This window comes from Neophocaena asiaeorientalis, unplaced genomic scaffold (genome assembly GCF_003031525.2).
Source record: "Neophocaena asiaeorientalis asiaeorientalis breed wild unplaced genomic scaffold, Neophocaena_asiaeorientalis_V1.1 scaffold346, whole genome shotgun sequence".
Classification (NCBI taxonomy): domain Eukaryota; kingdom Metazoa; phylum Chordata; class Mammalia; order Artiodactyla; family Phocoenidae; genus Neophocaena; species Neophocaena asiaeorientalis.
This window is the reverse complement of record NW_020175400.1, coordinates 2,284,110-2,297,716: the sequence shown is the minus strand read 5'-3', so window position 1 is coordinate 2,297,716 and position 13,607 is coordinate 2,284,110. Positions and strand designations below refer to the sequence as shown.

The 13,607-nt window shown below is 38.1% G+C and overlaps 1 protein-coding gene across 1 annotated transcript in view; it reads left to right on the top strand.

Annotated features, from left to right (window-relative positions):
* The window catches only part of TICRR (TOPBP1 interacting checkpoint and replication regulator), a 46,801-nt gene that overhangs the window by 811 nt on the left and 32,383 nt on the right, over positions 1–13,607 (top strand). Inside the window, exons 2-7 of the mRNA XM_024766527.1 lie at positions 4,505–4,784; positions 5,846–6,084; positions 7,406–7,640; positions 8,566–8,695; positions 12,296–12,435; positions 13,258–13,476. Coding sequence (XP_024622295.1) covers positions 4,505–4,784; positions 5,846–6,084; positions 7,406–7,640; positions 8,566–8,695; positions 12,296–12,435; positions 13,258–13,476 — 1,243 coding nt within the window. The remainder of the gene's footprint in view (positions 1–4,504; positions 4,785–5,845; positions 6,085–7,405; positions 7,641–8,565; positions 8,696–12,295; positions 12,436–13,257; positions 13,477–13,607) is intronic.

Genomic DNA, 13,607 nt, shown 5'->3' with positions numbered 1-13,607 from the left:
CAAAGAGGGACGTTCATCACAACGGGATAGGTAGGTCCTCGGTACCTGAGTCAATGCGTTTGAGGTCCTTCACAATTTGGGCCCTATCTGTCTTCCCAGACTTAATCTTTCCTACACACGACCCTTATTCCAGACTGTTGAAACAGTTTAATTGGCCAACAGGCCTTGACGGCTTGTCTTGTCTTAGCAGTGAAACACCACTGCTCTCTCTTCTGTGCCAGTTTAAATCACACTCATTCTTTAGGGCCTTTGCCCACATGGCAACTACTCAATCTCAACTTCTGAATTTCCAAACACTTTTGTGGCACTTACCCTTTCTCCATTATATGTTCCAGTCGTGCAGTCCCTCACCTTCCATCTAGCCTAGAAATAACCTCAGAGGCAGGCACACACATCTCTGTATCTCCTGCAGATGTGTTGTTGCTTGTTATAGGTGTTCAGAAAATATTTGTTGACCAAATGAACAAATTCTTATGTACTTACAGTCCTAAATGGCTAATTTGGACTTTCGTTGAGGCAGTGGAGCCCCTGCTCCAGTGATAAGTATAAATTTCTACCTCCATCATTTTCTTTCTGTCACTTCACTTTGTCAATAAATAACTTCATTTGAGGAGCCACTACGTTGAGTACCGACTACATTGTTTTAGCTGCTGGGGATGCGGTGGTCAGCAAAGTGGAGTTTATCTTCTGGGGGAAGATATATTAGGTATGGTTAACAGATTAAACAGATAAACAAGTGATAGGATTTCAAATAATGCTCTCAAGAAAATAAAGCTGAGTAAGGGGCTGACGGTGGGGCAGAGGAAGTAGAAGCAGGAGACAGTTGTAAATCGGGTCATAGTCAGGGAAGGCCTTTTTGAACAGAGAACTGAATGGTGAAGGAGGGGGATAGTGAAGGTTGGGCAAGAACTTTCCAGGCAAAGAGAAGAGCCAGTGTAAAGATTTGAGCTGGAAATGAGCCTAGTTTGTTTCAGAAACAAAAAGGTAAGGAATGCTGAAAACTAGTAGGCAAGGGCAAGCACAGTAGGAGAGGAAGTTAGAAGGTAGCAGAGGCATATCTGTAGGGCCAAGGTAATAAATTCGGATTTTGTTCTAATAGTTGGGAAAGTGGCTTAACCAGGTGAAAGATGTGATTGCATCTGTTGGAAACATATGTCACTAAAGTAGGGGTGGGTTAAATTGCAAGGTTGCAAATGGGAAATGAGCAGATATTTAACACAAGTAGTGATATAGTGGGTTAAAATTTCCAAATTGCTTTCACATGCAAAGCCCAAGGAAGACTTAGCAAATGCAATGTAGGGCAGCAGTGGCTGGTCAAAAGAAAAGGAAAAGGCAGAAGTGTTTAAGGGAATGGTAAACATTGACGGAGAAAATGGAATCCTAAAACTTAGTTTGTTTAAGGCAGCAAATTAGGTGTTGGACACAATACACAACACATAAGGGCTTGATTTAGGATAGTTGATATTAAATCACATCAAAGACTTTATGCTGGAATTGTATTTTATCAAATATTGGCTAGAAATAAGTCTTAGCAGATTGGGCTTAGAGATTCTTTTTCTCTTTTCTGAATGGCATTAAAATAAGTAGGTTGACAGGATCTTTTTAAAGATTCTTCCAGTTTGCACATCCCATCATCTGTGGAGATGGGTCTTCTCTGAGGCTTCTTACATCTGTTATGTTGTTTCCCATAAGCAAAAGCCCATCAGATAATCTTAAGCTTTTCTGGAATTTTTTTTCTGGTGTAGATCTGTCTTTTCCTGTTCAAAAGCCTCTGCCTAGCTGCACTGTGGAGGCAAAAGGGAGACTTAGGTTCTGTCCTTGGGGAGCTCTCACTATGAGGGTAGAGAGAAGAGAAGAGAAATTCCAGGGTCTGCCATGTGGAGCTTACAGTCTGGGAAGTAAAACTGGGAGAAATAGACTCAGGGAGGAGGGAATCCAAGCACACATAACTCTTGCAAAGATAAAGGATAGAAGGGAGCATAAAAGACCTCTCTCACATTTTCCACTTTATGCTAACCCTGATTTACTCAACAGATACCTGTTGTTGAACAAACTGCGAGGTATGCTGAGTACTGGGTGCACCATTAGTGAGCCAGACGAATGTGGTCCCTGCTGTCTTGGAGCTTATAGTCTTGTGGACGTTTATAAATCCCTAAATTTGAAACTACCACTAGGACTTGTCTGTTACTTAGCCCATAATGTACATAAAAAAGAAAAATGTAGCCATAATCTATATACTGGTTGTGGGTTTCTTTTTTTATCATATTCATATATTTTTAATCAAAGCTTATGTCCTTTTCAACTCCTTTTAAAGTTTTACTTTTCATTTGCCAAGCAGTTTTTTTTTCCTGGCTGGTCCTCTGACTGAAATAATTTCAACAATTTTTTTGTTTCCCTTTGGCAGAAAATCCTAATCAGGATCTATGATAATTGAACTGGCTTACCATTCTCCCCCTTGGCAGTGAGCACAGGTGTGGATATATGGGTGGTAACATCAAATACTAATTGATTAATTTATCACAGCATTTTCCAAACTGATAGGCATAACCAAAACAAAAGTTTGGCAGTACATTACTTATCTTCACTACATGTGATTGTTTCTGTTGTGCTCTGATATTTTCTTTCCTGGTTTTTTTCTTTAACACTGATCTTAAACCATTCAGTTGATTCATCATAGGGTCCATCCAAGTTCATCAGGATCACCATCCTCATTTTAAAAGCACTACCCAAGAGAGTCGTGGGTTCTTAGACTGGACTATCATTGCCTTGCTGTGAACTTGGGCACCCTTTGAACTTCAATATAATGGAAAGTTTGGAGAGGACCTAGAAGACCCTTCTAATTCTAATTTTTCACATTCACATAGCAATTTGTGGTTCACAGTTGTCAACTCACCTGTGGAGTAGGCAAAGCGGCATGATCAATGTATTCTAGGGTAGGTGCGCCTTTATGTTCCCATAGTACCTGCATATTGTCATGGTACATTGTGATTCTGAGCTAAATCTTTCGTGTTATTGCTTTTTTACTCACCCCACCCTTGACTTTAAGATCCTCGAAGACAGGAACTATGTCTTGCTAGTTCATGGTATTATCATCCTGGGTCCTTGGACTCTTTAATCAATAGAAATTGATAAGAGGCCAGATGAGAAATTCAGACAAGGCTTTACTGGGACTCGTGCTGCACAAGGGAGTAAGAACAAGAAACAGGGGCCCTTCCTACTCCCCAGAGAGGGGCAGGGGCCTGGTTCCTTAAATGGGGGTGTAGTAGGAGCAGATTGGTGGGCTGGGCAGGAGGCGTAGCTTAGGTGATCTGTGCACCCCCTTGGTGCTGTGTGTAGGGATCATGCTCAGTACCCTGCTTTTGCTCTCAGCACCTCAGAAATGGCAGTTGATTTGTGGCCTTTTTGTATCCTATTGTCATAATTGCCCTGACTGCATACAGTTATTTTTAGTCCCTTATAGTTTCTTTGTATTCGTTTGTCCAGGTGCAAGCACTCCAATAAAGGGTCCCATGTCCCAGCCTATCTCAATGGCACATAAAGGTTGCTCAATAAAAGTTTGCTGAAAGAAGGTTGGATGAAGAGTCAGCTATGTGTGAAGGAGTGAGGAATGGCTTTTGCAGAGACAGCAGGGTTTGAGCTAGGTAATGAAGTATAATAAGCATCCAGTTGGTGAAGATGGAAGGGGAATACACAGCAAACAGAACCAGCAAAAACATGGAAGCATTGTAAAATGTGGCATGTTCAGGAAACGGCAAATGGTTCAGTGTGCCTGGAAGGTAGGGATGGGTGAGGGAAGGATAATGTGTTTGGAAATATTGTTTAGAGCTGGGTTGTAAAGGGCTTTATGGCTATACTGTAGGGCAGTGGGAAGCCCTTCAGAGTTTTTACAGAAGTAGCATGATTGGATATGTAGTTTCAAAGAATACTTCTTAAAACAAAGGAAAGATTGGAGGCAGAGCACAGACTCTGTAAGCTTCAGTAAGAGTCCAGAGTTTAGTGAAAACACTGAAGATAGAACTGAGAAGACCTGTTTGGTCTCCACACAGACCCATGGGTGCAGGCAGGGTGGGTGAGTCTCTGGTGATCACCCTCTAAGGGAGGTGCTCCTGCCTCTCTCCTGTGACACTGGCCGCTGTTGTGTTGTGGAGGACATGATTTTTTTTTATTAATGTGTAATGACTTTGCATTCCTTCTAACGTTTTATGATTTATCCCTTGTGAGTTGCATCACTTCTGTTCCTTGACAGAAGACAGAATTGAAGTGGTATTTTCTAAATAGGTGCTTTCTTGAAGGCATATTATATAGCAGTTATTCAAGGCATATTATATAGCAGTTATGCAAGTAATGGGATGCTGGCCATTATTTGTGTTTGGTTCAACAAATACATTAATTGTGTAATTTGATCCTTTAATGTACACATCAACTTTACTTTCTCCTGATTTCCCTTAGCTTTATGAATGCCTAACTTACAATAACCCAAGATTCTTTGTAATTTTTATTTTAGTTGTGGGAATCTCCGGACCACCTTGGGTACTGGACAGTATGTGAACTGCTCCACCATGTAGGAGGCACTGTCTTGCCATTTGAAACTTTCAGCCAGGATTTTACTAAAGCTGGGGAAATACTGCTTGGTAGTGAAAGAAAGCTGTCAAGGGAACCTCACCTCTCTTCATGGATTTCAACTCTGCCAACTGATTCCACTTTAAACTGTTTGCTCTATAATTCTCCTGAGTATGAAGCCTCATTTCCACGGGTGGAAGGAACATTATTTTTCCCTGTTGAAGGTAAGCAAATAATACTTGGGGCCGGGGGCGGGGGAGGAGTGGTGATGGGGTGGTTGGTCTGGGTTTCATTCATTTCTGCAAGTCAGACCCATGAATTCTTTAGAATTTCCAGCAGCCTAGGCATTCCATTAACGCTTGTCATTGAAAGATATCTAAGCAAAATCAGAGATACCACAGGAAAGGACTGAAGTTTGGTACAACTGTAAGCCCATGTAAAAAGGACAAGTGAATGTTTTTAAAGAGTTTCCCAACTTTTTGCAAAGAAGGATAATATTGTTCAGGTGCCCAAGCAAATGGGTAGTAAGGTTTCACTGCTTCATAAAAGAGATTGATAAATTGAAGATCATAGAAAATCAGTGATTGACTCAGAGAAGAAATAACAAATTAGTCAATTGAAGCAGAAAATGGTGCCTGGTACCAGGAAGAGCCAGCATGTTGGAATCTTCATAAATTTGCTTTATCATATGATTTGCTATATAGTGAATCTAATTTCTGAATCATTATTTAGTGACATAAATAATACCATATAGAGATATGTACATAAAACTATATTATACACTATGGACAATTTAAGGAAATTTCAAGAGTGGTTTTGAAACTTTGAGCCAGGATTTTACTAACGCTGGGGAAACACTGCTTGGTAGTGAAAGAAAGATGTTAAGGGAACCTCATCTCTCTTCATGGAAAGCAGTTTTGTCTTACATGGTCTTTAGAATTTAAACTCGTAAGATAGGATGCACTGTATTTTATGGATTTAAGAAGCCGTGGGTTTTGTGTGTGTGTGTGTGTGTGTGTGTGTATTGCTTGAATACTTATTTCTAAGTCATAATTATTGAGAAGTTCTGAAATCAAGTCACACCATTGTAATTCCAGTCATATACAGCTTTTCCTATAAAACTGAATGAACTTAACTATGATAGCAGTAGAATGAGGGTTGAAGTGTGAACTAAGTAACAATACTAGTACCTCTGCTGGCAATCTAATTTTTTTTTCCTACTATTAAATCTCTTATTAGGAGCTACTTCTTATATTAGAATTTCAATATTCTTTATTTCTAACAGGCAAAGAGATTCAAGAAACATGGACAGTTACTCTAGAGCCCTTGGCCGTACATCAGAGACATTTTCAGAAACCAGTCAGAATTTTTCTAAAAGGCACAGTGACCCAGTGGTCCCTCCCAACAAGCTGCACTTTGGGCACTGATAGCTGGATGCTACAAAGTCCAGAGGGTAACAAATCAACTCAAAGGATGTTATTTCAGCAGCTGGTAAACAGGCTGATTGCTGAAGAGTTACATCTGGTAGGTATCTTCCACGTGGCAAGTTATTCTGGTCTAATAACACACTGGTAAAGTGAAATAAGTACATTTATGAAATGCCAAGGAATGCCCTACATAATACAGTCTCAGTGAAACAGATGATATTTTTGCAAGTATTATAGCATCGTGACAATGCTCATTAGTGAAGAAACAGCTTATAAAAATTGCATGTACCTTGAATCCAATTAAACCAAATTATATTCACATAGGGAAGAGGCAGTGAGCCAAATGGAATGATTATATTAGGGCAGTGAAGTGATGGGTGGTTTCTCATTTTTTAAATGTTGCATTATGTATTTATTACTTTTACGTAATAAATATATTTCATTTTAAAAAAAACCTCTACGTTGTAAAATTAGATATACTAGTGTCCAGTAGTTATACAAATTTAGTAATGTCTTCTGAAAAGGAATACATACATACCCAGATTTGATATAAATTTAGTAATGTCTTCTGAAAAGGAATACATACATACCCAGATTTGATATAAAGGTGATGCTAATTTTTTAACTACCAGTAATTCCTTACCTTACTTTGTCTTGCTTTTGTAAGCTCGGAAAGCTTTTATCTTCTGGATTCCACTGTAAAACATTCCAGAGAAAAACTGGGTAGTCATTTGGACAGTTGTTGTTCTAAGAGTTGTGTGCTCTGACAGAGCACTGGAGTCAGGGTGTCAGGTGACCTGGATTAGATCACAGCTCTGCTGCCCACCATGTGATCTGAATAAATCCCCTTAAGTGGTAGAATTGATTCCTGGTTAAGAGCATGGGTTTCAAATTCATACACTCTTGGCTTCTGCCTCTTATTAACTGGGTGACAAACAGGTTGCTTATTCCTCAACCTCAATTCCTCCTCTATAAAATGAGGATAATATCTTTTTTTTTTTTTTTTTTTGCTGTGCCTCATGGCATGCAGGATCTTAGTTCCCCAACTAGGGATCGAACCCATGCTCCCTGCAGTGGAAGCACAGAGTCTTAACCACTGGACCGTCAGGGAAGTTCTGATAATAATCATTTTTACTTCAGAGTGGTTATGAGAATCCATTGAGTTATAATAAGTACGTAATAAGTGCTTAGTAAATATTCCTAATAACCTTAGGCTTTTCTTATCGGTAAATTGAGGAATTAGGATTAGATGATCAGTAAATTCAATGCTAGCACTAATATCTGTGAAGTCTGTCTTTTCCAGTTTTCTCTTTTTTATTAATCATTGGGTAAAACTATTATTCTGTCTTTTACTAAACTACATGCCTTTTTAGACATATGTCAACAATATTCCCAACTAATTAGATCTTTTTATGTAGGTTACCAGTGTGGACCCTGGTGAAGGCTGGCCCCCCATCACTGGAGTTATTTCCCCCTTCTCTGCCAGTGCTACAATTCTCACTGTGTTCCACACCAAGGAGACTGAATTTCAAAGACATTTTCTCCAAACAGTTGTGGCAGAGAGGCCCCAGGATTCAGCTTCCCTTTTTTCTGAGGTTGTGGATGGTGTATTGAATCAGATGCACAATTCACTTGAAGATCCTGCTACCTCAGGTAAGCTTCTGAAGCAATAACTACCATACTCTAGGTTAGTGGTTTACCATCTTTTCTAGCAACATAACTTTTTTTCAATGTGCTCTTAGTAGAGCCCAATATCTGTTATAAAACAGATAAAAGTAGGCTACAATATTTCTGGCAGTTTAAATCATTATTTATAGAAATCCTGAAGCAATTCTGAGGAGGCCAAAGGCTCTGTGAAACCATTTTGAAATCGAAGGTATAAGAGGAAACCTGGTTTTTAATATGTTTAATACAGACTACATGTAAAACTGTTATGATTCTGTCTTCCACTTTTTGCACTGTTACTGATATGATGCAAACCTTATTTATGCTAGATAGATATAAATATAATCAATTTGATATTTCTTCCATTCACATTTACTCAGTAGATTTATTGAGTGCCTGCTGTATGTCAGGCTCTGTTCCAGGGGGCTGGGAGTACATTAGAGAAGAAAATAGAAAAAGGTCTCTGTTGTTAAGAAACTTATCTAGTCAGGGGAGACAAGACAATAAATTAAATAAGGAAATTATATAGTATGTTTGAAAGAGTTAAGTGCTATAGTTATAAAGCAGAGAAAAAGGAATAGGAGGGTTGTAATTTTAAACAGGCCTTGTTAAAAAAGTGATATCGAGCAAAGGCTTTGAAGGAAGTGATAGGGAGAGAACATTGTAGAAGCAACAGTAAGTGCCAAGGTTTGTGTGTCTGGTGTGTTTGAGGAACAGTCAGGAAGCCTGTGTTTGCACATTTTTCATAGACAGCATAGGCCTGTTGGGATTGGGGGTGCAGCTGAAGGAACATTGTTAATGATGTCCTTTAGAAGAATGTGGTCAGTCCAAGGGAGGAGCAAGTGCTTCGAATTCTCTGCTTTGCTTCTAATGCCTCTTTTCCTCTTCCATCTCTGCTCCTTTGTTTCTGTAGCTCCACCTACTCCAGAATGGGCCCAGCAGGAGCTTGGCCGCACAGCTCCCTGGAATTCCTCTGTTGTGGAGAAGTGGTTTCCTTGCTCTAACTTTAGTGGTGCCAGTTCAAATTTGATGGAGTCATTTTGGTAAAACTTATTTTTTTCTCTGGGTATTGATTATTGAAGTCAGCTCTCAGTTATCTGCATGTGAGTTTGTTGTTGTTTTTAACAGACCACCTTTTCTGAGTACAGTCCAATAATATTAAAAACTAATTACAAATGGAGAATATTGTTTAATGGGTATAGAGTTTCAGGGGTTTTTTTTTTTTTGCGGTACGTGGGCCTCTCACTGTTGGGGCCTCTCCCTTTGCGGAGCGCAGGCTCAGTGGCCGTGGCTCACGGGCCTAGCCACTCCACGGCACGTGGGATCTTCCCGGACCGGGGCACGAACCCGTGTCCCCTGCATTGGCAGGCGGACTCTCAACCACTGCGCCACCAGGGAGGCCCCTAGAGTTTCAGTTTTACAAGATGAATCCTGGAGATGGATGGAGATGATGGTATTATGAATATACTTAATACCACTGAACTATGTACTTAAGAGTGATTAAGATGATAAATTTATGTTGTATATTTTATCAGAACTAAAAATTTAGAAAAAGTTAATTACGAAAACAAAATACACTCATAGATGTCAGAAAATATTTAGTATTAAATCTCAATAAAAAAGGAAAATAGCAAACTTGAATAATACAGTTAAATTTATACTTAAAGGAAAATTTAAAGTATCTTTTGAGAGAAAAATTAAAAACCAATTAGCTGAGACCGACACACTTAATACAAGAGAGTAAACCCAAAAATTAAAAAAAGAAGGCAATATTAAAAATAATAAATAGAAATCAAGAGAAACAAAAGATGATTCTTTGAGAAGCCAAATGAAATAATCTATAGCAAGATTGAGCTACTTGTATGAGCAGTCATAAATAATATTGGAAATGTAAAAGATATGGCAGAAATTCAAAATATTAAGAAGTAAAGTTGAGGTTTATTTTTTCCATAAAGATACCCAGTTGTTCCAACTCCATTTGTTAAGACAATCTTTTTCTCAATCACTGTGACACCTTTGTCAAAATCAGTTGACCACCAACGTGCAGGTCTATTTCTGGAAAGAGTCTAGTCCAGAAATTATGTTTATACCACATTATCTTGAGTACTGAAATCAGGTAGTCTGTGTCCTCTCAACTTTGTTCTTTTTTTTTCTCAGAATTGCTTTGGCTATTTTGGACCCTTTGCATTTCCATGTAAATTTTAGAATCAGCCTGTTTCCACACACCCAAAAAAAGCCCACTAGAATTTTTGATTGAGTGTGTATTGAGCTTATAGGTCCATTTGGGAAGAATTGACATCTTATAATAATGAGTCTTCTGATTCATGGACATGGTACAGCTTCAAAAGACTAAGAGCATAACAGGTGCACCTTCCCATATGAGATAGCAAAATTTACCATAAAGCTCTAGTAAATAACATAGTGTGGTATCGGTGCAAGGATCAACAGAGAGACCAGTGGAGTAGAAGCAGCAGGGAAAGAATAGACTATTCAGTAAATGGTGGTGTTGATGATTGGCTATCCAGAACAAAAAAGATAAAAAATTAGATTTCTACTTCACAGCATACATAATGATAAATTCCAAATAAACTGAAAAACCAAACATGAAAAGTAAACACTTTAAAATTGTAAGAAGGAGAAACACTAGAGAAGAAGATTAGGCTATGGGTGGATTTCTCAAATAAGACCTAAAAAATTGAAACCATGAAGGAACATATATGACTACAATGAATTTTAAAATGTTTATATGATGAAGACTAGTCATAGACTCGGGTAGCTGTAATCCATATAACCAGCAAAGGATTAGTATCCAAATTAGTACAGATCTCCTAAATATAAGAAATCCAATAGAAACTTGGGCAAAGAATGTGAACAAGCGGGGTTTCCCTGGTGGCACAGTGGTTAAGAATCCACCTGCCAATGCAGGGGACGCGGGTTCGATCCCTACATGCTGCAGAGCACCTAAGCCCATGTGCCATAACTGCTGAGCCTGCGCTCTAGAGCCCACGAGCCACAACTACTGAGCCCACATGCCACAACTACTGAAGCCCGTGCGCGTAGAGCCCATACTCTGCAACAAGAGAAGCCACCGCAATGAGAAGCCTGTGCACCGCAATGAATAGTAGCCCCCGCTTGCCGCAACTAGAGGAAGCCCGCGCTCAGCAACAAAGACCCGATGCAGCCAAAAATAAATAAATAAAATAAATTTTTAAAAAATTGTGAACAAGCAATTCATATGAAGAAATCCAACAGAGCAGTAATTTGGAAAGATACTCAGCGTAGGTAAGTGGAAATTAAAACCACAACATGGAAAAACCCACCAGATTCTATTTTATAACTATTAGATTGTGAAAAATTAGCATGTGGAGAAATGAGCACATTTTAGATGGTAGAAGTGTAAAATGGTTACAACCATTTTAGAGAACAATGTTCCTAGTAAAACAGAAACTTCACATACTCTGACACTCAGCAATTCTACTTCTAGGTGTCTGCACTGAAGAAATTTTTGCACAAACACAAGGAGAGCTGTGCTAGAATATTCATTTCCAGTGGAAAGGACTAGCAGACTCTCAGCAGGGAAATGGATAAATAAATTACAGTATAGTTATACAATAGAATATTATACATAGATTAGTAAAACTGAATAAACCAGAGCAACACGTGAAAAATATGTTGAGTGCAAACAAAATTGCCAAAGGATAGTGTTGTATGATACCATTTTCATAAGATTTACAACATATGAAACAGCAGTTTGTTCGTTTTGTTACATATATATGTCTCTGTAAATAAGGTACACACGAATCTAGGAATACCTCTGGGAGGAAGGGATGGGAAGAAATTAGGTGAGGCTTTCTCTGTGTCCATGAATGCTTAATTTTATTTAAAAAAAAATCTGAAGCAGATACAGTAAATTAACGGGGGGGAAAAAGCCACCCTCACTGCTCAAGGAAATACCAGCACACTTAGGAGAATTAGGCTGCTTCAGACCTGCTGCTGGTATGAACTAATTCAACTAATGGTACCATAACTTTCTCCTACTTTTAAGTCAGATGATATCAGATAATGGAAGATAATGAAATAGAAATAATACATTTTGAAAGTTGTGCTGTTTTCATTATTTCCTTAGTGACTGATAGTTAGCTGTAGGCGGGAAAGCAGTTAATAACTAATCATCTCCCCTGCCCTATTTCTTTCCCTGCTTATCAATCCCAAATTAGTTTACTAGAGTGTGAAATAATTATTCAAAAGTTATTCTGATACTCACTACACTGTATTACATCATCTTGTACTTTAATGTATGGAAACTGGGTAAAAATTATGGAAGCCCAGAAGTGAGTGAAATAGTTAGCATAATTAGACATGTACCCTAGGACATGAGGAATCTTATTAATAAAAGTCAATACTGTATGTATTAATACATTAATGGTTTTGTGAACAGGTAGCTTCTGCCCCTAAATTTGTACAAATCATAAATGAGAAGAGGGACATTTTCCCTCCTGAGAAAAAATACTTGTGAAGGCATCTTGTGGAGACATCTTTTGATTAGCTTTTAAAAGGATAATGAATATTGTTGTTGCTGTTTTTAAAGCATTTTGGAAAATCAGAATTTCACCTTTGTACTAGACATCTTGACTTATTCACAGGTTACTACAGGCTGCCTCATCTAATAAGGAAGAGCCTTCCAAAACTGAAAGTGAATTGACACGTTGTCTCTCTGAGCTCTACCAGAGAAAGTCTCGTGAAGAATATACTGTGTCCAATCAAGAAGACAGCAAAAAGAAGCGTAAGCACATAGAAAGGCTGTTTCTTACAGTCTTTTTTGACACTGTGTGTTTTAAAAGATTGATATTCCTTAAAATGAAGTTGAAATGGTAACTGAATAAAGAAGGACAAGTTCTTATATTTCATATTTTAAAGTAATTAGTACAATAGTGATTTTAAAAATCTCCCACAATCCTACCTTCTTTTTTTTCTACCTTATTGATGAATTAAACCATTTTTGTTTTTAGTTATAACAGAAATTTAAATACAACTTTGTGTGCTGCTTATAATTACTTGTTTATCTACTACTTTGCTTTTTTAGTTACCTCATTGCTTAACAAAATTTGCAAATTTCTTATGTTGTTGAACATGTAGATTGTTTTCACTTTTTACCATTATAAATAATACTATAGTGTACATCATGCATATGATTTACCTTTGAATGATTTCCTTAGTATAAGTTTCCATGAACAAGTTATTCATGGAAAAGGGAGCTCTGGATGCAGACTGCTTAATTGCCTTTCAAAAGAGTTTCATCACAACTCTGACTACTGGGTAACACCAAAATGAGTCAGTTCGGCATTTGTCTGTTTGGCATTAGATGTAAAAATCATCTAACCACCTTGAGATATTTAGTTCCTAAACTTCAGTTTAAAAAAGAGCTCTTTCTACCCTGTGTTGTAGGTAGAAAGAGATGCAAGAACTACCTAATTCAGATCATTCTGAATGGATATACTTCATTTCAATACTCCTTCACAGAATATTTCATCTGAATTAAAGTAGTTCTTGATTCCACAGAAGTAAAAGTTATTTTACTTTCCTTCCCACGTTGTCGTTTTGGTAGGAGGTGTCCCTCGTACTCCAGTGAGGCAGAAGATGAATACCATGTGCCGTTCCTTAAAGATGCTGAATGTTGCAAGACTGAATGTAAAGGCTCAGAAGTTACATCCAGATGGCAGTCCAGACACAGCTGGGGAGAAAGGGATCCAAAAGATAGCCAATGGAAGAACAGCAGATAACTTGGGAAACAAAGGAAGAACACTAAGAAGTTCTAAACCTAAAGGTATTCCTCAGTTCCATTGCATTTTGGTATCTAAATTCATGTTTACTCTTCTGTACTCTCATATTTTTAAGTTTTAATCATATCCCTCGCTTAATGAACATTTATTGGCTATCTACTGTATGTCCACAAGT